This window comes from Pagrus major, chromosome 4, assembly GCF_040436345.1.
Source record: "Pagrus major chromosome 4, Pma_NU_1.0".
NCBI lineage: Eukaryota > Metazoa > Chordata > Actinopteri > Spariformes > Sparidae > Pagrus > Pagrus major.
This window is the reverse complement of record NC_133218.1, coordinates 29,122,936-29,145,475: the sequence shown is the minus strand read 5'-3', so window position 1 is coordinate 29,145,475 and position 22,540 is coordinate 29,122,936. Positions and strand designations below refer to the sequence as shown.

At 40.2% G+C, this 22,540-nt stretch overlaps 2 protein-coding genes across 2 annotated transcripts in view; both read left to right on the top strand.

Annotated features, from left to right (window-relative positions):
• Positions 1–462: 462 nt before the first annotated feature.
• On the top strand, positions 463–5,742 carry krtcap3 (keratinocyte associated protein 3). The gene is made up of 6 exons (XM_073464729.1): positions 463–573; positions 1,748–1,932; positions 2,614–2,673; positions 2,759–2,956; positions 3,112–3,246; positions 3,448–5,742. The coding sequence occupies exons 1-6, from the start codon at positions 561–563 to the stop codon at positions 3,517–3,519; spliced, it is 663 nt and encodes a 220-aa protein (XP_073320830.1). The 5' UTR covers positions 463–560; the 3' UTR covers positions 3,520–5,742.
• A 1,039-nt stretch (positions 5,743–6,781) lies between these two features.
• The window catches only part of LOC140995306 (frizzled-3-like), a 30,079-nt gene continuing 14,320 nt past the window's right edge, over positions 6,782–22,540 (top strand). Inside the window, exons 1-2 of the mRNA XM_073465286.1 lie at positions 6,782–6,899; positions 7,794–8,745. Coding sequence (XP_073321387.1) covers positions 8,254–8,745 — 492 coding nt within the window. The 5' untranslated portion in view covers positions 6,782–6,899; positions 7,794–8,253. The remainder of the gene's footprint in view (positions 6,900–7,793; positions 8,746–22,540) is intronic.

Sequence of the window (22,540 nt, the reverse complement as noted above, 5' to 3'; positions counted from 1 at the left end):
CTAAATTAAACATATATTTACATGTATGTATATACTGTAAACAATGGGTGGACTGCACATCAGCCTGGCGGATTATTGGATCTGATATTCAACATTTTTCTTATCCTAATCAGTTTTTTTTTTAATGAAATATAAATAAATTTATTCAAAAATGTCCTCCTTTGGCTCCGAGGCAGCAATCTGCAAGATAACTAGTAACTGAAGTTATCAAATAAAGTTAGTGGAGTACAAAGCACAATATTTGCCTCAAAAATGTAGTAGAGTGCAAGTTTAAAGTATACAAAAAAACGGAAATATTACAGTACAAGTATCTCAAAATTACACACAAGTATAATACTTAAGTAAATGTACTTAGTTACATCCCATCACTGCTTATAATGAATATGTAAAGACTGTTGCGCCCCTCAGCGTCCAGCAAGCTGCAGGTGATCCACAGGTGAGTCTGCTGACGTCATACAGGAAGTGGACAGAGGGACGTTGGAGTTTGTGTTGCTGGACAGGTGCTCGAAAAATTACGGACATTGATTTATTTAAAGCGAAACGTGCGACACACCAGAGAGATGTGCGGCGTAGGTGAGTGATTCTCCGAATATAAATGATACCTGTAACTGATAACACGCATGTGGTGATGTTACAGCTTTATGTGTCCGCCGTTAGTTTTCCCTCCTCGGGTGTAACTAACTGCATCAGGCCTGCAGGTATGATACGCTTTCATTTTGTCAACGCTGCATGTGTGACTTGTATTAATGCGTGTATGTGTGACATTAATTGCTCTGGTTTATCCTGAGAGGAAATGAGCTGTCAACACTTAAAGAGACTGGCAGGAGATCAATAATTTGAAGGTTTTAAGTATCACACTGCTTCCTCTTATCTCTGACTGACTCAGTGCACAGGAGGTCTCACAGTGAGAGTGAGGGAAGCCTTTCTATGCAAATGCCTTTGTCCAGCCCTTCAGAGTAAACTGTAGAGTAACAGCCTCCATGTGAAGCAACCTAGCCTACTGTTGATTGTGCATTTATAAGACCCAGAAAGAAAAGCATGAACTCTGAATTATCAGAATAATTGAGATGCGAATCATATGTTACTATTATATGATCATATCATATTTATGTTCACGCAACAGTCCAATACTTCAGTTTCATTTTACTTTAGTTTACATACTGGAGTTAAGTAGTTCTATATTTGCTTTACAAAATAAAGGCCTTTTGATATTGTTGATGATACTTAATAGTGGTCGACCGATATGATTTTTTCAGGGCCGATACCGATTATTAGATATCAAGGAAACTGAAAAGCGATATTTGGGAAAAGAAGTCATTCGGCAGATGAGAATATGTCCTCTAACATGACACCATCAACAGAGCTGCACATACAGAATAGAGCTAGACCCATAAATCAACAGGGCTGATATTTACTTACTGCAGATGTGTCTGAGTAGCCTACATGTGGGCCAATATTTAACAAGAAATTGCAGTATAGAAATGCCAAATAAGGTTTGAGGTCATTTAAAAAAAACTGTCACCATAGTTTTCCCAACTGGAGAGAAGAGAAATCATTATTGGACTCGAACTCTCAAATATAGATATCAGTTTAAAACCCAGTTACAGTCCAGCTATAGCACAGAATGAGTGAATATGTAGTGTTGTGAGACAGCATGTGTGTGAAGGAACACAGAATGTATAGAAACAGTAACGTCTCAATCTTGATGTTAGCTGTGTTAAGTATTTTCTGTATTTCTGTCATCCAGATAAATCCAAAAGGCAGAGGAGGCTGATGAGAAATGGATTAACTCTCATCCTGGTCGGCCATATTAACTTCATCCTCGGTGCTATCGTCCATGGCAATGTCCTCCGCCACATCTCCAAACCCAGCCAGCACATCACCACTGAATACACGGTGGCCAACATCATCTCTGTCACCTCTGGCCTGCTGGTGAGTTAACAGTTAAGACATTCATCTTTTGTTTCCATGTCAAACCTTCAGTGCTTGAGGCTTGAAGCAATCTTGGTATATTTATCAGAACTTTTTCCCATTAGTTACAGTCTTGAATTCACCCCTGTGACTTTTGTTTGTCCCTGCATCAGAACAACACACACAGTATATATTCAAAGTTAACATCAAAAGTGATTTGCACTGTTAGCTCAGTATAATGTTGTGTATTTTTCTCACCAATCATGACTGAACTTGCCCATTATGATGGAGCTGGTTTTTCAGACTCTTTCACTAGTTGCCCTCGGGCAGGTTTCATTACATCGTGTCAGATCAACTTGCAGCTGTTGATGATTAGATGGTGTTGATGTCACTTTTCTTTGACATGTTCTCCTTATTAGGTACTCCAAACATACTATTACAGGGTTTACAGGTAATACAGACAGAGCAAAAAGACAAGTTACAAAATATATCTTACTGGCTTTCCTTTGGTGAACTCTCACTTACTGTTATTAAAGAATCATTTCTGTTCTTTGAGTCTAAGTCTTCTCAGCTTGGCACGCCACTAGAAAATGCCACCTCACGTCCTTGGGGCCAGGGTTACTTCACGTGGCACATCATTATAAACCCTCCTCAGTGCCAAAGCTAAGCTGAAACAATCGTCTTGTCATTTGAAACCCACAGAGCATTGTGTCTGGGATTATTGCCATCTTGCTGTCGAGGAACCTTCGTGTGATAAAACTGGTACGAATTTTTATTTGTTTTCAGCTACTGATATGATCACTCCAGTCATTCATTTTGTTTTTATAAGATGTCTTTGTGTCTCCAGCATATAGGACTTCTAATTACATCATTCCTGAACACCCTAGTCTCAGCAGCATGCTGCACTGGGCTCCTCTTGGCCATTAGTATCACCGTGGTCAACAATGGGCAGGGCTTGATGCTGGGATGTAATGACACAGAAGTGCCCGTCAATGCTCGGTCACCTGTCAGTGCCAGATGCCCGTTTGATTCAACACGAATCTATGTGAGTCTAAACCCCACTTTCTCTCTGTTTCTCCCCATTTTGCTCCGTTGAGGCATGAAATTCAATAAAAACATCTCAGGAGAGACGTCCAACCTCATAGTGTTATTTTATTTCACACTTTTTCTTCCTCGTTTACATCACTTCCTGTCCCTCAGGAAACCACCCTGGCGCTGTGGATCCCTTGTGCTGTGTTGTCAGCGTTTGAGGCTGGACTGTCTGTCTGGTGCTTCATCGTTGGATTGGCTCTCAGAGGGCTTGCACCCTGCGGGAACCGCCTCATCAAAGAGCAGGTGTGTGTGTTTTTGCGTGGGGGCAGGTGTCTACCTGAATCTCTGTCTGACTCAGCAGTGCACACAAACACACACACTCGGTCTAACTCAAACACACATACAATTTATCCACACTTATCTCCTCCCACTTGGTCTGTCTCTCAAAGTCAAAAAAACATATAACCCCTTTCACTTTTGTGTTCCCTCCATTCTCTCTTCTAGTTGGAGGAAGAAGCTGAGCGCTCTCCCCAAAGCCAGTGCCTGATTGGACAGCGCTCGAACCCTGACGCCTAAACGGAGCAAAAAGCAGGAAGGACATCACTCCATGTAGATGAGCACAGCTAAATCCCAAAAGGCACTGCTGCACCTGTATAATTGAGACTAGCAGATTTAGCAGAGTGTCACTGAGGAACAGGAGCGAAGTTTTAACAAACTTAACAAGTTTAACAAGGTTTTTTGTTTTATCAAAAACATTGAGTCACCAAATGGCTGTATTTGCTTTCACTTATAAACCAAACAGTTTATATTGTGTCTGCAGCTGTGAGCAGAATATAGTTGGGTTCCTCTCAGTGCATCTATACCTGATGAAACACTACAGTGGGTTAAAATCACTCACAGTGAAACATCATAAAACTCACATAAACAACGTTTCAACACCTGTCTTCCAAAATGGAGATTCAGTGTGTATATACTTGTGTAAAAGCTATAACGAGATATAAGTGTTGTCATATCAGTATCCATCCATTATCAGTATGCCTTTCAGTATGAAGAAACGTTTGTTTATGAAGAAAGCTGATTTTTATATCTAGCCACACTTAACACTATTTCAGCCTGTATGAACTCTCTTATCAGCAAAACCCATTTTATTGTTCTTAATGTTTTTAATATTGTATTGTTTGTCCAGAGTTGAAACCACTCCTCAATGTTTGCCTACATACTGATCCTCAGAAATAATTATGATTAATGATAGCTGCTTATAGCATTAATTAATTTTAATGTGAAGTCATAGCATGTAGCCTGTATGGTTTGTTATAAAATACCAAATTATCTTTTATACTCTGTGGATAAAGTATTTGGCTTTAAATTAAATTTGACTTACTAATTTGCCCTTCTTGAAAGTAGTTTGCATTATTAGGTAATTATCAGGACAACTGCAGTTAGTGACATGTTTGAGTTTCCACTGAGGCTGAATGTTGTAGGTAAACTATTAGGCAAGTTAAACACACACCAGGTACAGCAACTGAACTGTGTTTTATATGTTTGTTTGTTATTCATTTGGTTAATTTTTTTTTAAAAACTTTTTTGACCACATCATAATTTGTTGCTCATGTGTCGGCCTTGTGCTAGAATTTATCGAATTTCATAGAAATATCCCTATGTGCAGTGATATAAATGTCATTTATAGATTAGAGAAACTGAAATGGCTCAATGATTTAAATCTTTTTCTGTGTGCATCCAGAGTTACAGTAGGTGTCATCACTTCAAATTCAGATTAAAATGCCATATCATGGGGATAATAAAAAGGATCTTATAGGAAAGATGCTCTGAAACCCCTGAATTTAAATAATCTGGACTGCAGCATAGCTGTGTGTAGATTGAGTGCATTTGTGTATGTACAGTGTACTGCGGCTGAATGTCATGTGGGGTCATATTAAGAGGTTAAACCAGTATCTAGGCCAGCTGCCTCTCAGCTGACACAGACCCCCCACATCTCAACCACAGAGAAGATCGGATCAGCCATGAAACGGTTAATCTAGTGCCGCGCTCAATTGTGTGGAAAGGAATCATAGCACGCAATGCTAATCCTCAGGCTGGAGGGATAAATATTGACATCGTGTTGACTGATACAATCAAAAGAGGTCTGTTTAGCCATTTCAGGCAGTATGATCAGCCTTGATGTGCCGCAGACAGGCTGATAGTGGTATCATGAACTGAAGTCTAATGTTGTGATGTTGTAATGATGTGCTGGCAGCAGTCAAGGATCTCCCATAGCTGAGGTTTACTTAAGCAGTGCATTTATAAATGTAATCACAATTCAGATTTTTATATTTTAATAATTAATAATGAAATCGCTTGTTAGTTTTGTTTGTTTGTAATTCATTATTACTTAGATTATCAGGGATGACTTATTTTCTTGAAATTGTGTGAATTGAAAACCTACATTTGATACAAACCTTTAACTAGCTGAGTCTTGTCAATGAACATAATTTATCCAGGACAAAATAAAGTGTCAATATATACCCAAAGTACATTGGTACGCTAATGTTCCATATATTGACATATTAAACGGGATACAGGGGAAATTTAAATTCTTGATAAAACCAGTGCCATCACTCATATTTCTCCTTGATTCAACCCTGCTGTAAACTAGTTAAAGGTGTGTTACACTGATTTCCTGATTTAAAAAAAAGAAAAATATGGATGAACTGTACATTTCATTATTTGCTTTATGTTTTTTTAGCAGTATATACATTTAATGTAGAATTGTAATAAAGGTTTTTAATAATGTTACCTTTAGATTTTGTCCTGCTTTTCATTTTTTTGCCTGTACATCATCTAAAGGAGACTGCTGTTTATCCTTCCACCTTGCCCCTGAGGGGTCACTGCCTTCACTTCAGTGGTATATTCTTTTAAATTGGTTTTCACCCTTTGTGTCCTGTCCTGTGCTGGGTATAGATACTGTCATGTGAGATCCCAGGTTGGATCCCATTCAACCCCTAAAGGGCTGCCAGGTGACCTTGGCAATGATGTTGAACCTCTAGTGGGTCTGGAGCCCTTCATTTCTCAGGACACGAGTAAGGAACACAAAAATGCACTGTGGTCAGCTTCATTCATGCTTTAATCGTGAAATTTGAATGTCAAATTAGGGTGGATATGATAATAAAAATTCACACACAGGATAGGAACACACAATTACACACAGTTCCCTTCTTACATAGTCTTTGTATTGTCCACTTGTTAAAATAATAAAAAGCATATCCCTCTTTTAAAATTAAAGTTAGGGGTACTCCTGTGGCTCAGTTGGTGGAGCGGTCGTTGAATGTACAGAGGCTTTGTCCTTGCTGCAGCAGCCCAGGGTTTGAGTCTGACATGTGGCCCTTTGCTGCATGTCATCCACCACCTTCTGTCATCTCTCCAAGCTGTCCTATCAAATAAAGCCATGAAAAGGACAAAAATAATAATAATAATAATAATTAAATTAAAGTTTTATTTGTCATATACACATTACCGCCATTTAGGCCCTCTGAAGATTAATTTATAGCTGGTAAGAAAACCAGCTGCAAAATAACAATAAGATAGAGAGATGGAAAGATAAAGATAAAATATAACATTACGCATATGCCTACATGCACACACATAATTCTACATACATAACACATACCCTGCAAACAAGTAAATACAGGGGTCTCATATTTTCTAAGGCGCTTGCCAGCAGATAGCCCTGGCACTCAAACGTCTGTCTGTGTTGTTATTTATTTCTATACACAGCAGGCCAGCCCACAGCAGCACGCGGCGTCCAGTGGGGGCAATTTCGTCCCGTTTGTGCGCGCTCACGATGAATCCGCGGCCCCGCCGACTCGGCTGCACGCTGCGGGCAACCAGCTGCAAACAGTGGAGTGCTGCAGTGAGAGGAGCCGGAGGAGCTGCTCGTTATTCCCCCCCACACACACAAGGTAAAGCATTTCTGATTGTAACGTTAGATATGAACCGTGCGACTCATTTAATACATTTTTTTTTTAGTCGGGAAGCCACAGACTATAAACGGCTTTAAAGGGATTCATGTTGCAGCAGCAGTAAGCACACGGCGCCCCCAAGATTGATACGGCTCTGTCGGTGTGATCCTGGCGTGTCACCGTCAGAGAAGTCTACGTTTTCAAAAAAAAAGGGGGTTGCTAACTAAAGCTAGCCAGAAGACAGCTAACGTTAAGGGCTGAGACTCGTTACCTCACCTGGTTGATGGTTATTAGACGTGTTCAAAACAATTTAACGTCATCAATTTAATGTGAATGCTAGCTAGCTATCGGTGGGTCTCACGCGCGTCTAACGGTCGAGCAGTTTGGCGCAGGTGTAAATTAAAAAACTCGTCAGTTTGACACCTTGATTTGCTCCCTTTTTTTAATTAAATGGCACACGGCCCGAGCTTATTTTTTCTAAACTTTACAGTGTTAGTGAACCGTGAAGACACCGAGTCGCAGAGTGTGAAACCTCGCAGGGGAACGCTACTGTTGCCCGGCCAACCTCACACAAACACGAGAGTGGGGGGAGTGTCTGATGGACCGCAGGTGTAACGTTCACGTTCACTCCTGGAAACATGCTCCAGCTAGTTGTGGTGTGGTTTTTCTTTGAACACACACTCTGCGACATAAAAACTGTGCCCTGACCCTGCCGACACAATCCATTAAGATAAATTCACACTGCTGGTCCGTTTATATGCTTTTAATCCTGACTTTTACAGGAACAAGGGTGTGGCTGATCAGAGACCAGATACAGTGCAGCTTTACTCAAAGCGAGCCCACTCTGCTTGTTTGACCATAAAGCCTGTCTTCTTTGTGTGTTTAAACCTGCAGGACCTGCTCGGTGGATCCACTCCAAGGTGGCAACTGAATGTGAAAGACAGGATTTTGTGTCATGCAGAGAAATCATTGGGAGGATAATCACATATTGTGGGCTTGACTTCAGATGTTCTCACTGGAAATAGAGCGAGAGGAGACAAAAACAAATAGAGTGGAGGAACAAGGCGTACTGCAACCCGGAGGAGAGCTCCAGCAGACGGCTGATGGTGGAGCTATTATCTCAGGGACGAGCTGTTTGAGGATGGAACTAGGCGAATCTGTCCTTGACCGGGGGATTACCAGGAGGGGGAGGGAAACCATATAATTTTCTCTTATTTAAAAAAAAGAGGAATGCTTCAGATCACACCTTGAGACACTGTACAAGAAAAGCAAACAAAGCAATGGCTGGTGAATTCAAAGACTGACAGAAATGGCAGCTCCATCCATGGCCTACAGATGAATCCATGTGCAGTTCATGGTACTATACACAGAGAGTACCAGCCTTGTGGATTTCTTGCTGTTACCTTCACCACTGACACTAAAAATGGACTCAATTGCTTCTGATGTAATTAGCTTTAAAAACAGATTCGGCATGTCCTCAGGACTATCCAGTGGTTGTAAGAGTGATGAGAAAGTCATCAGTCTAAGCCACTGTGGAGAAATGTCTGACATTAAGATGCAAACACCTGTTGGAGGAGGTTGTATAAAAGACTTGTTTTTAAAAACAGTCTACAGCAGACGTCGCATTCCCGTCTGTTTTTCTTTCCTCCACATCCCTATCATCCTACTCCTCTTCTCCCTGGTTACACCTGCTCTGTCCATTCAAATGGAGGCCATAGAGAGCCACAGTGAGTTTAGCTGTGAGCCCATCAGACTGAGAATGTGCCAGGATCTGCCTTATAACACCACCTTCATGCCCAATCTACTGAATCACTACGACCAGCAAACAGCTGCATTAGCCATGGAGGTAGGTTGTTTGGATGTTGCATTCAGGCGGTGCGTGCTTTGTCTGTCTGTGTGTGAGTGTGTGTCAGTGCACATCAGGAAATCTGATAGCTGCTGCCTTGAATGAGACAGAGGTAGGATGACATTGTTTGTAAAAAAAAAAAAAAAAAACAACTTACATTTTGATGCACTAACCTGTATTACGGTGAGTTTTAAAATTTTGACAGGAATCGAACATGAAGCAAATGGATATAGGTCTTTGTCTTGATGACAAGGTGCAGAAATTGTACACAACTGCAAAGCGTCAATCTGCAGAGTTTCACAGTGTATTGTCACACACTTGCTAAGGACAAAAAAAGACTTCTCAAACAGTGTAAAGAGACAGAGCAGCAGATGAGGATCGATCAAATATTATAGCGTCTGTAAAGGAAAATTCCTTAAGAAATGTCACAACAAATACTGTTGCCTAAGGTCAAAAGATGTTGCACTCTTGTTAGTATAGCGTGAATAACGTCACCGTTAATCAAGGCAATGTTGTAAATTAGGTTCTGTGTTTATAATTATAGTCAACCATAGACTGATTTTTGCACACTGAGCTATCAACTAGCAAATCACTCGTATCTTATATCATCAGAGTACACAGAGATGGTTTGCACGGAAACAATGGAGAGGCCTTGTTTGAGAGAAACGGGTTGCGTTTTAAAAATATCTCCCAAAAACACATTATTTGTAGTCTGTAGTAGAACAAATTGGATACATGAAGCTACACTTGGGAGTGAAGTGGCTTTCACACAGGCATGGAATATCAAAGAGTTAACAGGAGTGGTGAAACAGTAGAGAAAAGGTGATAGTCGAGCTACACGCCTCATGTTACAGCTCCATCTACTCACTACATTTTGCTGTTCCATGTGGACGTAGATGGATGTGTATGGACACCTTTCTTGAGTGTGAACGGTAGCTGACAGACAGAAGGTGGTATCTGAGCGGCGGCAGCAGCAGCAGTGGGAGAAATTTTAAAACAGAAAGCAGTTTGGTGATATAGTGACTGATACTTCCAGAGAAATATTTGTAGCGTGAAGGCATTGGTTTTAAAAAAAAAAAAAAAAGGGAGAAAAGTGCTGTGTTACTCACTGTCTGAGTGCAATACTAGACATACACCATCCATCTATATTAGGTTACCTCTCTTTTCTGTTCCTTTGTTACTCCCTGGAGCAAGGTGTTGCTCAATAACTACTCCGTAATTACCTGTTTGCAGCAAGTATTCGTTATTATCAAAGGCTACATACACACTGTATTCAGGATTTAGACATGTTTGGGTGTGACAGTTGTAAAGTACTACTGTAGAAGTACCTAGTAATTTCCAAACTATAAAACATGATAATTTATTCTGAACAAGCAATAAAAACAATGACAAAATCTTTATAGACAAGGCCCAGCTTGTTTTAGTGGGAAAGTCAGGTGGAGTTTTTTTAATCTCTAGACACTTGGATTGTCATGTTTTTGTGTGTCTTTATATTAAGTCCCACTACACATGTTAATTGTCATAGTTGTACCCGTGTTTTGGCGACCATGTACAAGCTCTGGCTCATACTCTGGCTCATACTCTAAAGAAGGGGAAAGGATAATAAATACATTCAGTTGAATTAAATCTGCCTCCAGCTGTTCATAGTTGGCATATAAAATTACCACTGTTGAAAGGCAGATGAATTTGGACAAGACCAACGTTGGCTGCACGTTGCATGTGATGCTTAATCTTGGGGGATTTTTATTTTTGTTAATGTTGAGTTAATATTTTCCCATGTCAAAACTAGATGAATGTCAGCCAAAAGATCAAGCCAAAATGATCTGTGCTGCTCTCTGAATATTTAATCACATTTCTCATGTCAAAATGCGCAGTGCAGGAGCCTGTCGGGATCACTGCTGTCAAACGCTCCCTTTTTTCCTCTAAAGAAAAAAGAGGAATTAAGAAAAACGGCTTTATTTCAAATAGACAGCCATGCGTGTGGATTTTGCTCAGCTCGTTTTGAACAGATGATAACGCTCATTGAGTCATAGGATTTTGTTAGCGCACTAAGGGCCATGCATGTATTTAAATCAAGTCAGTTCCCCTGCGTCATGTCAAAACACGCTGCGTTGGGGATTGTGAGAAGCGTCTGTTGTTGAACTTGATTTGACCCAGATGAAGAAGGAGCCAAGTAACTGACACCCTCAGTCCCTCTAGTCATGGAAGAGACATCTTTCTGAAGATGGTTGAGTAGCAACATGAGCCCTGTTAGTTTCCCTGCTCTGGTCTGCTTTGACCAGGCATGGTAGTCCTGGTGGGAACCCTGGAGGAAATTTAATAATATCTCTCATGGGACAGTGGCTGCATAATGCCAACGTGTGTGTGTGTGTGTGTGTGTGTGTGTGTGTGTGTGTGTGTGTGCATGTTTATGTGCAGCTATGAAAACTTGTATTAGTATTAATAAATGATGAATTTGGATTTTACGTTCTTTACCTTTTTGTGTATATGTATGGCAGGTATTGTCGTGAAGAAATTATATGTGGTTAGCATGCACAAATAGGGCTGCACGATATGGTAAAAAAAAAATCATATTGCCATTATTTTACCGGATATTACGATTGCAATGTAATTCACAGTTGATTGGGAACGATAATTTTTGCATCACAGTTCTCATTTTTACAAAAGAAAACGTGACATTTGTTGGGGTCTGTACCAAACAAACATGTTTTTTTTACATCAGAGAACGAGATTTGTAGGTCAGGACATCTCTGCAGCACTACAGTACCTCCATTATAATGCTGTTTTGTCACACATTTTACCTTTATCAAATGATTGCAGTTTCTGCTACTTGGATACTGCACCTGACCATATTGTGATTTCAATAATATTTTGGTTAAAGGTAGCAGTAGGAAATATTCTGTTTGCATTTGCAGTAAATTAACCTAGCACTCTACAGACAGTGAGTGTCTTCTCTCGTAAAAAAAAAAAAATTACTGGTGTTGTCATGAGCTTATTAGTCGGTGAAAAAATTCTGTCACCGCAACAAGCCTAGAGGCCGGTCACTATATATTAGTGGACTCCATTTCTAAACAAACGTTAGCTACTACTGCTCCCTGTTAGCAGAGTGGAGAGAGGCACTGAGACAAGGCACTCAAATGTGCATGAAGTCACATCCTTTGGACTGTCATGGAGTCCTTCACAAAGAAAACCCAATCCAGCATCCACAGGCTTGTACAGGTAACTGAGAGGGACAGAGAAGGTGTGATTTTTCACATCACACTGAAATCTGTTCACATATGTCCAATAAAAAGGTGACTAATACCTGTAAATTGCTTCAAATTGATACATAAAGCCCCTTTAATTGTGCAGCCCTGCTAAAGACAAATCAAAAGGAAATTCAAATGATTTCCAGCAGGGGAATGCCTAATCTCTAGTTAATTCTGCTGATTCCAAAGTGTCCATATTCCGGTCTAAGAAAACCCCCACTGGGCTGATTAAATTAGTGTGCCTTTTATTTTTTATAGCAGTGCCAGTTAAACCCTCACAGAATAGGAGCTGTGGTCCATAGCAGCTGTACAGCGGCTCAGCAGGGCTAACAGCTGGATGTACTTTGTCAGCAAATTCAATGTTATGAGTTTTTGGCACTCTGCTCAGATGAGTTACTGAGGTTTGGTGAAATATGTAAAGACAAATCAAGTGACATTTGTTAGGTGTTGAACCATTTTGGTTAAAGACAATCTTAAAGTCTGTCCAGCTCAACTGTTGAGATTCTGATGAGTGATTTAGAAACAGCGCGCGTGCACACACACGCGTGGGATTTTTGCTTTGTATCAAAATGTAAAATAAACAACTGCTACCAAATCAGCGTGAAGTTTTTCAGATGCCTTAACGAAACTGGAGCTATTGTCAGCAGCTGTCGTAGTCACATTTTGGGTCATATCACATGATGAATGTTTGCTCTGCCTCAGTGGCAAAGCTTTCGCGTCTTGGCTTTCTTGCAAAGTAGATAGATCATTCTAGTGAGCTGTCATGCTACTTTTATTTTCGTTGTGAGTTGTCCTTAAGTCATAGGTTGAGACATATTCAAGCCGTGGATTCAACAACACATTTATTTTCCAACTGTATTTGGAATACCGTGGAGTTGTGCTCTCGGTGAGTCCTCAGTTTTGACTGACATTGGAAAAATTGCCTTCTCCTTTTTTCCTTTTTAGATGTCAAGCTAAGCCAAAAATGGATTATCCCCAAGTGTGTGTGCACGATTAACATACTGGGCCACATTTATTCAGTGTTTGAATGACAGGCTCGAGCTACAGAGCAATATTTCTCTTGTGTGTAATTGCTGAGCCTTGGCGAACTGTACAATAGTACCTCGTGTGTGTGTGTGTGTGGGGCAGTGGAGGTTATAGGTGCCAGCTGTCATCTCTCACTAGTGCTAACTAGCTGCTAATCTTTCTCTCAGTCCCACAATGAAGACATTGATTCCCACAGACCAACCGCCACCCCATCTGCCACAATGGTCAATTAAACCTGAGGGAAGAAGCTGAGAGAGACTGAAACATTAGAGGGGGAAGTGGAAGATGAATTTGGAATGGGAGATTGTGTGACGAGTGAAATTATTTCTTTGGGATTATGTTCGTGTGTGTGTGTGTGTGTGTGTGTGTGTGTGTGTGTGTGTGTGTGTGTGCGTGTGTGTGTGTGTGTGTGTGCTTAGGCATGTTTTTTTGACTACATGTCACTGACGAATATGGCCTGTACTGTCCATCTGCCACAGCATGTTATGGTTCCCAGAGGATGTGCTGAAGGATGTGACATTGTTTGAGGTTCATGCATGTTAGAGGATTAGACCTATGACATCACTGGAATTGTGTGTCTGCACTTAGAGGAGAGAACTGACAACATGACTTCAACCTAAGACTGAGTTCCTCTTGAAAGTATTTGCTAAAGCAATTTGGTTTATTAAAAATTAGATATTCACAGTTTATATAAGAATTACATGCGGCCTGATGCTTCCTGAGACATTAGAGATTCTGGTGCAGTTACAAATGAAAAAGGATGACAGGAATAAGGGGATGCTTTTATTGTTTTACTGTGTCTTCAAACAAACAATTCATCATGCTTATTATTGTCTTTTGTTAAATATATAAATTAATGAATAGGCACACAAGAGTTTCCATGCCTGGGGCCTCTGGAGCCCAGATGTCTGCATGGCCAGGGAGTTTCCCCTTGAGTTAATTGGTAGATATTTGGCTCACTGCACTGGAGTTTAATTTGGTTTAATGTATGTGAGATAGAGGGTCTTTTCTGCCATTAACTGTGTTGGATATCCAGGTTATTTCTCCTGACTGAATGAGGTTATATTCATTTTAATTAATTTATAATCTGAGACAAAAGCCCTAAATTATCCATTTTCTTTGTTGTTATTTTGACTAGCATCTCCATTCTTTCATATCTTGTTTCTCTTTTACTGACAAACAAAATGCAGTTGCTCTGGAGTGTTTGGGGAGCTTGTGTTTTTTGTTTTGTTTTTTTAATTCATCAGAGACCTGTTAATTCATCTCTATGGTAAATTTTTCCGGAGTTTGGATGGTATAGGCCTTTTCATCAAAGACATTTTGACAAGTCACAGTAGGAAAAGCATAGTCACTGTCACACTGTCATGGCTATCTGGGGCACTCTAATAGAACAGAGCAGTCATTAATGTGTTTTTCCTACTATGACAAGTCAAAATGTCTGCTGTGAAAGGGGGCTCTTGTTTTGCATTGCATCATATGAAAATGGACTGTATATTATAATAACACATTACATTACAATAAGTTGGCGATAATTCAGTTTTCTGTCATTTTTCCTCTTGGGTATACGTGTTTACATCATTTTTTTTCACAGGGCACAAAAAAAACTAGAAAAACTACACTGCAGAAGAAGGGTATTCTCTGTTGATATTCTACCTCAATGAGTTTGTCTGGACAATTGCAGCACAGTCTTTGTCATTTGGATCCTGGAGTGAAAGAGATTAGAGAGCCCCTGGTCTGACGGTCAGCTAGAGAAGGGCTCATTTGGCTGACAATAGAGCACACTGTTTGTAAAGCAAATAGACTGTAACCCTAGGTCTGAATGATGGGATCTAGAGCTGTCAGTCACTACGTTTACATGGCCTCCGCAAAATCAGGTTATTGGGGGAAATCATGTTTAGGCAGGGAATTTGTGAGTGCATTTATATTTACATGCACTGCAATGACCTGACTATAAAACCTGCCTTTGCATGCAGGTGATCTCTGACAGCTTCAATGCAATAGTGATAAAAGAAAGAAAAAAATCCTCAGGCTGCAGCATCTTTTACTACTGCAGCATTTAGCGCAGTGAAAGAATAGGCTCTGTAATACAAGGTTGCACAGATTTCTACTGTATACATAAGTCTGACATCTACTTATTTATTTCACTGTCAATTTTTAATTAACAAGGATGCACCGTTAAATATAATGCAATGTTATCTTTCATTCTACCCCACTGATGTCACAAAAACTCATGTATACATTTATATTCATGCTAGAAAACGAGGCAACAGAAAGCTATATTCAGCGTCTTTATCTCTTACCTCAAGTAATGAAACTAGATCTGTTTCCTTACATAACTTTAAAAAAAAATAACTACATTTTTTTTGCTTGTGTTTATACTCATATATACTGAGAGAATAACTTGAAGTGTTTTTGCTGATAGTTCTGTGTTGCAGAGGTCAACAGATTAATCTGTGGGAGTCACAGAAAGAACAGGAGGGAGGAAAGGATGAAGTGCTAAAAGAAAAAATGTGTGGGGCAGTTTAATAGAAAGAGTTTGTCAAAGACTAAGCAGAGGGAAATGCTGACAGAGTGACAGGTTGTGTAAAGTCTTTAGTCAATACTGTCTCCGGTGTTTGTGTTTCTCCCACTATGGGGTCCTGTCCTTCAAAATGAGACTGCTCTGTTTAAGAAGGGCCACCCTGAGGCCACCAGGTCCCCACAACAGAGAGAGTTTGTGTGTGCCAAATGTGAAGAGTTCGAGGCTTGTTGTGCTTAAGTGTGGTCTGTTGTGTTTTTTTTCTTTTGTGTGTGTGAATACGAAAGAGAGAATTAGCTTTTATGGAGGTGTGTGTGTGTGTGTGTGTGTGTGTGTGTGTGTGTGTGTGTTCGTTCATGGAGTTCAGTGCATCTGAAGAGGCTGATTACCCTATTCACTCTGAGATAGACAGGTCCTCATTCAGTTTAAAAGTTCCTGTTTATTTCAGTTGAACTCTTGATTATCCCGCTTATTCCTACAGAGTCTATTGAAGCTGCGAGCCCAAATGAAGCAATCATTTATTTATGCACAGAACAAAGGCACTGCCTGGTGCTGTTTTTTGGCAGACTGTTCCCATTAGCAGAGCTGCCACAACTGCTTATCCAGCCTCACAATAGCAAGTAAAGAGATTTGAGGAAAGATTGGAGAGATTTTCTATTGTTTAAATACTGCTCTGCAGTACTGGCCATCAGTCCAGGGTGAACCCTGCTTTTTGCCCAGTAAATTGCAATGACTGATCACATAATTTACTTATCATTTCAGGACTAAAGTATGTCATGGAGTTGAAGTGCTTTGCTCTACATCAGCTGTCCTTTCATTCACCTGTTCAACCCTTTGTAATTCTATCCCTCCATCTAATCTCTACCCCCATCCTGAAATCATCAGTGATGTATTGTTGAGTAGGTCCATCTTTCTCTGTTTTCTTTTTATATTTATGTAGTCCATCTGTTCACTCACTCCTTCCAGACATTCCAGATGTTTGTGTCACGTCTCAGTAAGGCTGCTCAGTATCCCTGTGTTGTATGTACTGTGTGTACTGTTGGTGTTCAACTCTGATAAAACACGTAAATATAGGTTATCCATGTCTTATGGTCTTAATCTGAACCCATGACCCAGCCTGGGAACTCTGTATGTGTGTGTGTGTGTGTGTGTGTGTGTGTGTGTGTGTGTGTGTGTGTGTGTGTGTGTGTGTGTGTGTGTGTGTGTGTGTGTGTGTGTGCACGTCTGGTGATAGATGTTTAACCCTCACTGTTAAGCCCAGCTTCATACACACAAACACACATACCATTTATCCCCTTCTCACGCAAAGCCACTCAACACAAGGCAGCTCTAACATTTTCAGCGTACTGCAGGTCAGGACCAGCCTCAGCATTAAGATCTCTAGTCCTACTAATTGTGCACTTATCAACTCTCAAAATAGCTTGCATATAAATGCATACAGTCACATGGATTTTAAACAGTTCAAATCAGCTCTCACTCTGCATTCTCAAACTTTTGAACTTGCAGACATGTTTCGTTAGGAAATTGTAGAAAATACGCTTGCTTGTATTGCTGTCTCTGACAGCAAAACACCCGTCAGTGTCAGGTATGTGTACATCTTTAGCAGTTTCTTCTTAATTTGATAAAATGGAAGAATATTATCAGTGGTTACCAGCTGTGAGTTGCTCAACTGCATGTGGTGCACCTCTGCTTGTGTACATTTATTTTCGATCTGTTCCTACCAACACTGGTCCAACACTCACTCTGACTCACCCACTTAGGCCAAGTCACCCTCCTTTACCTCTCCAACTTCCAGAATCTATTCATGATTTATGCTTGTTTTACCTCAAATCTACACTGTACAGACACTCTGAGACAACATTTATGCATCCACTCTGTGATCACCTTTTGTATTATCATTATTTTTGTGATTATTTATTTTATGAACATAAAATAATTTGATTTAGCTGGAGCTGCAACAATTAGTAGATTAATCAATTAGTTGACTTCAGTTTTTCAAGTCATTTTTTAAAGAAAAATTTCAAGTATTTGCTGATTTTCATTATCATTTATGGTAGATTAAGAGTCTTTGGGTTTGGACTGGTTAGACAAAAGAAGCAATTTGAAAACATCACTATGCTCTGGGAAAATGTGATTAGCATTTATCACATATTTTTGACATTTATAGACTAAATTATTCTTATAATATATTAATCGTGAAAATAATAGTCAAATTAATCGATAATGAAAATAATCGTTAGTTTGCAGCCCTAGATTAAACCCCTTGTGGCAAGAAGCAGTATGTAGTCCTTTTTTCTCCTGAAAAACATGGACCAATTTAATTGAAAGAATGTGTTGATAAAATGTTATATTATGTACTCTGAAAGGTAATCTTTCTGTATGCATCATTTTACAAAATACTAATCTCTGATTCCTCAATGCTGGAAATAGTGGGTTTTGTCTGACTGTAACAGACCGTATATGTAAGTGCTAAGCAGATGGATATGCACAGGCGGCTTGGATGGTGTTAGGATGTGTGTGGGTGCCATCTGATTCAGCTCCATTGTCACACTCCCAATCTACATCTCTATCATTTAATTTGACCCGCTCTCCCACGCCTCTCACTTTCTTTTATTCTCACTTTCACACTTTCTCTGTGTCGCTCCTTTGTGCGAGCTTGTTTGATATACTTTTTGGATGGTTTCACTCATTAAAGGAGTCTTACCAAAATGTGCTTGTGGGGTGCGCATGTGTGTCTACGCACATGCATGTGCTATGTCCTGTTATCCTCAATGAGACACATCCCTGTGTGAGCTACCACATCACCTGTTGCCATGGCAGTTAAATAGGCAGAGAAGGAAGGGGAGGAATGGAGGGAGACAGACAGGCAGGGGAGGGGAGGGAAATTGGATGATGAGTGCATGTTCTGGACTAAACCAAGGAGAGGAGGAAGAGGAGGGAAAGATTGGTAATAAAAGAGCAGAGAGGGTATAGGTCCAGGAGAATCATACATGTAGCCAAGTCATTGCTCTCAGGGGGCTATTTGTCTGGGAAGATGAGAGAAATAGTGGAAAGTCTGCACAATCCGTGATATTTGCAGTCAGCCCTGTGTAATCATGGGGAAACATGGTGTAGTTGAATAACATAATGTCTGTCCACCCACACCAATAAAAAGACAGGCTTCCATTGTTGTTAATACAAGGCGTGAAGTGGAGACACAGAGCAGCCTGGAAAAGTCAACCCACAATTTTTACTTTGTTCATTGTTGTCTGGCAACGACATAATTAACTGGAGAAGGATATAATTTTGAGTAATTTCAAACTATATCGTAGATGATTGACAGTTCTCTTCTGAACTTAAATTAAATCATTGTATATCAACAATTTTAACATTTTCAAATTGGATTAAGGATGTTAAAATAAGAATTCCTGGATCCGTCCCTTTATCCAGATCTGCACAGACAGTTAATGAGGTCTATTCTAGAGATCCATCTTCCATCTGTTCAATAGTTTTTGTGTAATCCTGCTGACCAACCAACTAACAAATGGACATGGGTGAAAACATGACCTCCATTGTGAATAATGAGGTAATGAGTATTTCCACGCCTAAATCTTGTACGGAAAACTGAGCTTGTGAGATCTAATCTGGCTCAGCAAGGCAAAAAATACAGGGAAGTGTGCCCCAACAAATGCAAAGAAGTAAATAACAATAATGCAGGGAGAATTAGGGTTCAAATGGATGAAACTGGTAAGCAGTTAAGTGATTAAAGGAAAAACTGAAGGCAAATTGTGACAAAAGAGATGAGCAAAAAGTCCGATGACAGGATTGTGAGATTGGGGGGAAAAAAATGCATGTTGATGGGTTGTACTAAGATTTCTTTTAGCAGAGAAATGGTAAATAAATTAGAATATTAAGAATTATGATGAGATAAAATGAGTTGGGTGATTTAAACAGAAAGAAAGGAGTGAGGACAGTGGAGCAAAGACATGAAGAGAACAGAGGAGAGACTGAGTCTGATGATGTTGCTAAATTGTTTTTTGTCAAACATGAAATGACAGGATAAAAGGGGAGAAGGGGAAGTCAATGAATGCTGATGTTGGAAGAGAAAAAAAGAAGACGTAGAAGTGGAGGAGGACAAGTGCATGTCAGCGTAATTGCCAGGAATAAATGGGAGGCAAGGAAAATAAGAGATGAATACAGGAGAAAGAAGATAGGAGGAGAGGAGGAGGGGAACTGAACGTGAAGGGGAATGCCATTAACGGCTTTGTCCGGTCCTCCCGACTGAACGACGGACGGACACGGATAAATGAACAAATGAATGAAAGAGCGAGAGAGTGTGAGAGAAGGGTGCCCCTTTCTTAACTGTCTTTTCAGAGATTAGGGAGGAGAGCATCGCGGTCTGCTCAGTTCATCTATTCATGGCCAACGCCTGTCTCTCTCACGAGCATGTGAGAGGAGAGAAGAGGCAGGCACATAGCCAGAGAGAGTGTGTGTTTGTCTTGTAGCGTGAATTTGTCTGTGAACACATTTATCATGTGAGTATTATAGGCCGAGAAAGTAGAAAATGTTGCTTGAGATTAAATCTAACAAGTAAAAGAGGAGAAGAGAGAAGCAGCAGCAAGAAAACAATGTAATGCTTGAGAATGAAATAGAAAACAGGATGTGAGCCTGTGTGAGTACAGGGAGATGGAGACGGGGGATCATGTAATTGCTACGTGATTGTGAAGTGAAACGATGCACTTCTCCTTCTCTGGAGAGAGAGAGGGTGTAATTGCCTCTAATGTATGGATGCAATAAGGATGCAGTTAATAGTTTGAGTGCGAGGAGTAAAAATGGAGGGATCGAGTAGCAGTAGAGAGGCAGAAGCAAATGGGAATATAATAGTTTCTGCAGACAGAGATAGAGATGTGGGATTTAGTTGTAATAGCTAGTGAAGAGGGTACATTGCAGTAATTCTGTAGCTAGCTAATGGAGGTAGAGCTGATGTGGTCTGACAGCGTTTGCGCTGCAGGGCCTGACCGTCTGATCTGAGAGCGAGTTATGGTGTGAGATAGAGATGGCACGCGAGGAAGAAAATGCGATAGAGAGCGTGTGAGAGTGATGTGTCCAGATGGACTTTGGTGAGATTTAGCAGCAAAAAAACAGAATTTCTCTCATCTAAATTTCTCCTCATCTGTCAGAAAGAGGTGCAAGAAATGGCACATGGCATCTAGCAGTGCATTAAAAGATCATCTTTTTAGTCCTTTTAGCATGGAGGGTCAAGGGATTGAGCTTACTGTTTGACACTTCACATAAATGTCCCATAAAAAGTTATTAGCAAATATGCTTCTTTTTTTTTTTTTTTTTTTACAAGACTATAAATTCCTTGATTTTCTCTGTTCTTCTCTAAAGAGCACTTAACCATCATAAACACAACAACATAAAATGAAATGCTCCTTGAATTGTGGAAATCCAGGACCGGATGAGATACTGTGCATTTGATATTTTCACAGAGTTTGACAAAAGTTGGTCAAAAACGTTTTGAATCAGGCATTGCTGCCAGTTCAGAAGCCGTTTCTTTAGAGGCTTAGACCCAATGGCCTGTCACCTTGATCTGACCACTACACAAAGCTGGTGACAGTTTCAGGAAGTGTGTGTATGTGTAGCCTCTGTGTGTGTGTGTCCGTTTCAGGTTCTCACACTCTAAACACTCCTTCCAATCCATTTGACTCTCTAATCCACCGGGAAAACTTTTCTCCATTCCACTCCAGTTTTTTCTCCTTTATTCCTCCATGCCTCCCTTTCTCCCCCCCTCCTCCACCTCCTTCTCATACACTTGACAATGTGCTTGAGTTTCTGCAGAGCTGGCTAACTGGATTTTCTACAACCGTTCAAAGCACCAAACCACACACACAAAACACACCACCCACTCACTAAACAGGCTATGGTACTTAAAGATATTACATATGCCCAGAAACCATTACACGTTTTCCTGTTTTGGATCTGAATCCAAATCAATACAACCCCACCCTTTTATAACCTCAAAGAGAGGGGGAGGCAAGGAGGAAGGAAGGGAGAGACAGTGTGGAGAGTAAAGTGGGACAAAGGGAGGAGGAGAGCATAAAAAATTTAATTAGTTTAATAGTTAGTTGGAGCTATTAAACTGTGTGGTGCTAAATCTGCCATCGTTGTTTTTTGTGGTCAAGTAAGAATTGTGCAATACAGAGAAGTTGCATGTCATGGGATTGTGAAGAATTTAAACCTTACCTGAGGGGGATCAGTAGGAATAGAGTAGCCTTAGAAAAATTTCAGCTTTTGTCAAACTAACCTGCTAGCTGATGACTGCAGTTTAAGTACCGTGCAACAGCGCTCTGTCGTATTGTCACCATATTATATATATTTATTTTAATCCTCAACACACCCGCTAAACAGGACAATAGGGGAGGAAACATTTTATTCAACCAGAAAAGCGTTGGTGCAAAAAGTTTTCACATGCAACACCCCTTGTGCTTTTAATGTTGAATGAACTGCCAACTTTACAGCTGTTATTGGAACTATCTCTCATTTGCCAAAAGCGTATTTACTTGCATTACGTGACTGCTAATCATATGCCTCTTTCTTTCTGTCTGTCTTTCTTTCCGTTTTTCTTTGTTAGTTTTTTTACTTGAAGTTTTTTTCTCCTTCTATTCCTCCCTCCCTCCCCCTCGGTTTCTTTGCCGAGAGGGAGTAAAGAGAAAGAAACTTAATCCCTCCATTGAACAAGAGGTGGACCAGTCAGGGGCTTTTTTTCTCATTTTCCTGTGTGTCAAAATACCCACCCTGTTTCTCATTCCGAATGCTCACATTTGCCTGGTCATCACACACTCGCACGCAAATAAACCATTTATTTGATTGTGAATTTGATTTTCATCTCATTGTGGTTTAGGTAATCTGACAGTTTGCTGTCGATATCTATTTGCCTATTATTGTTGAGAAAAAAATGTCCAAGTAACTTATCTAAATGCAGTGTTTTTTTTTTCTAACTACTGTAAAGAATATGTGCAAA

What these genes read in the sequence shown, in the direction of transcription:
- krtcap3 (XM_073464729.1), top strand. An exon ending in TTGATTCAACACGAATCTAT is followed by an intron (nt 2,957 to 3,111) that starts GTGAGTCTAAAC and finishes CCTGTCCCTCAG; the next exon opens with GAAACCACCCTGGCGCTGTG. An exon ending in ACCGCCTCATCAAAGAGCAG is followed by an intron (nt 3,247 to 3,447) that starts GTGTGTGTGTTT and finishes TCTCTCTTCTAG; the next exon opens with TTGGAGGAAGAAGCTGAGCG.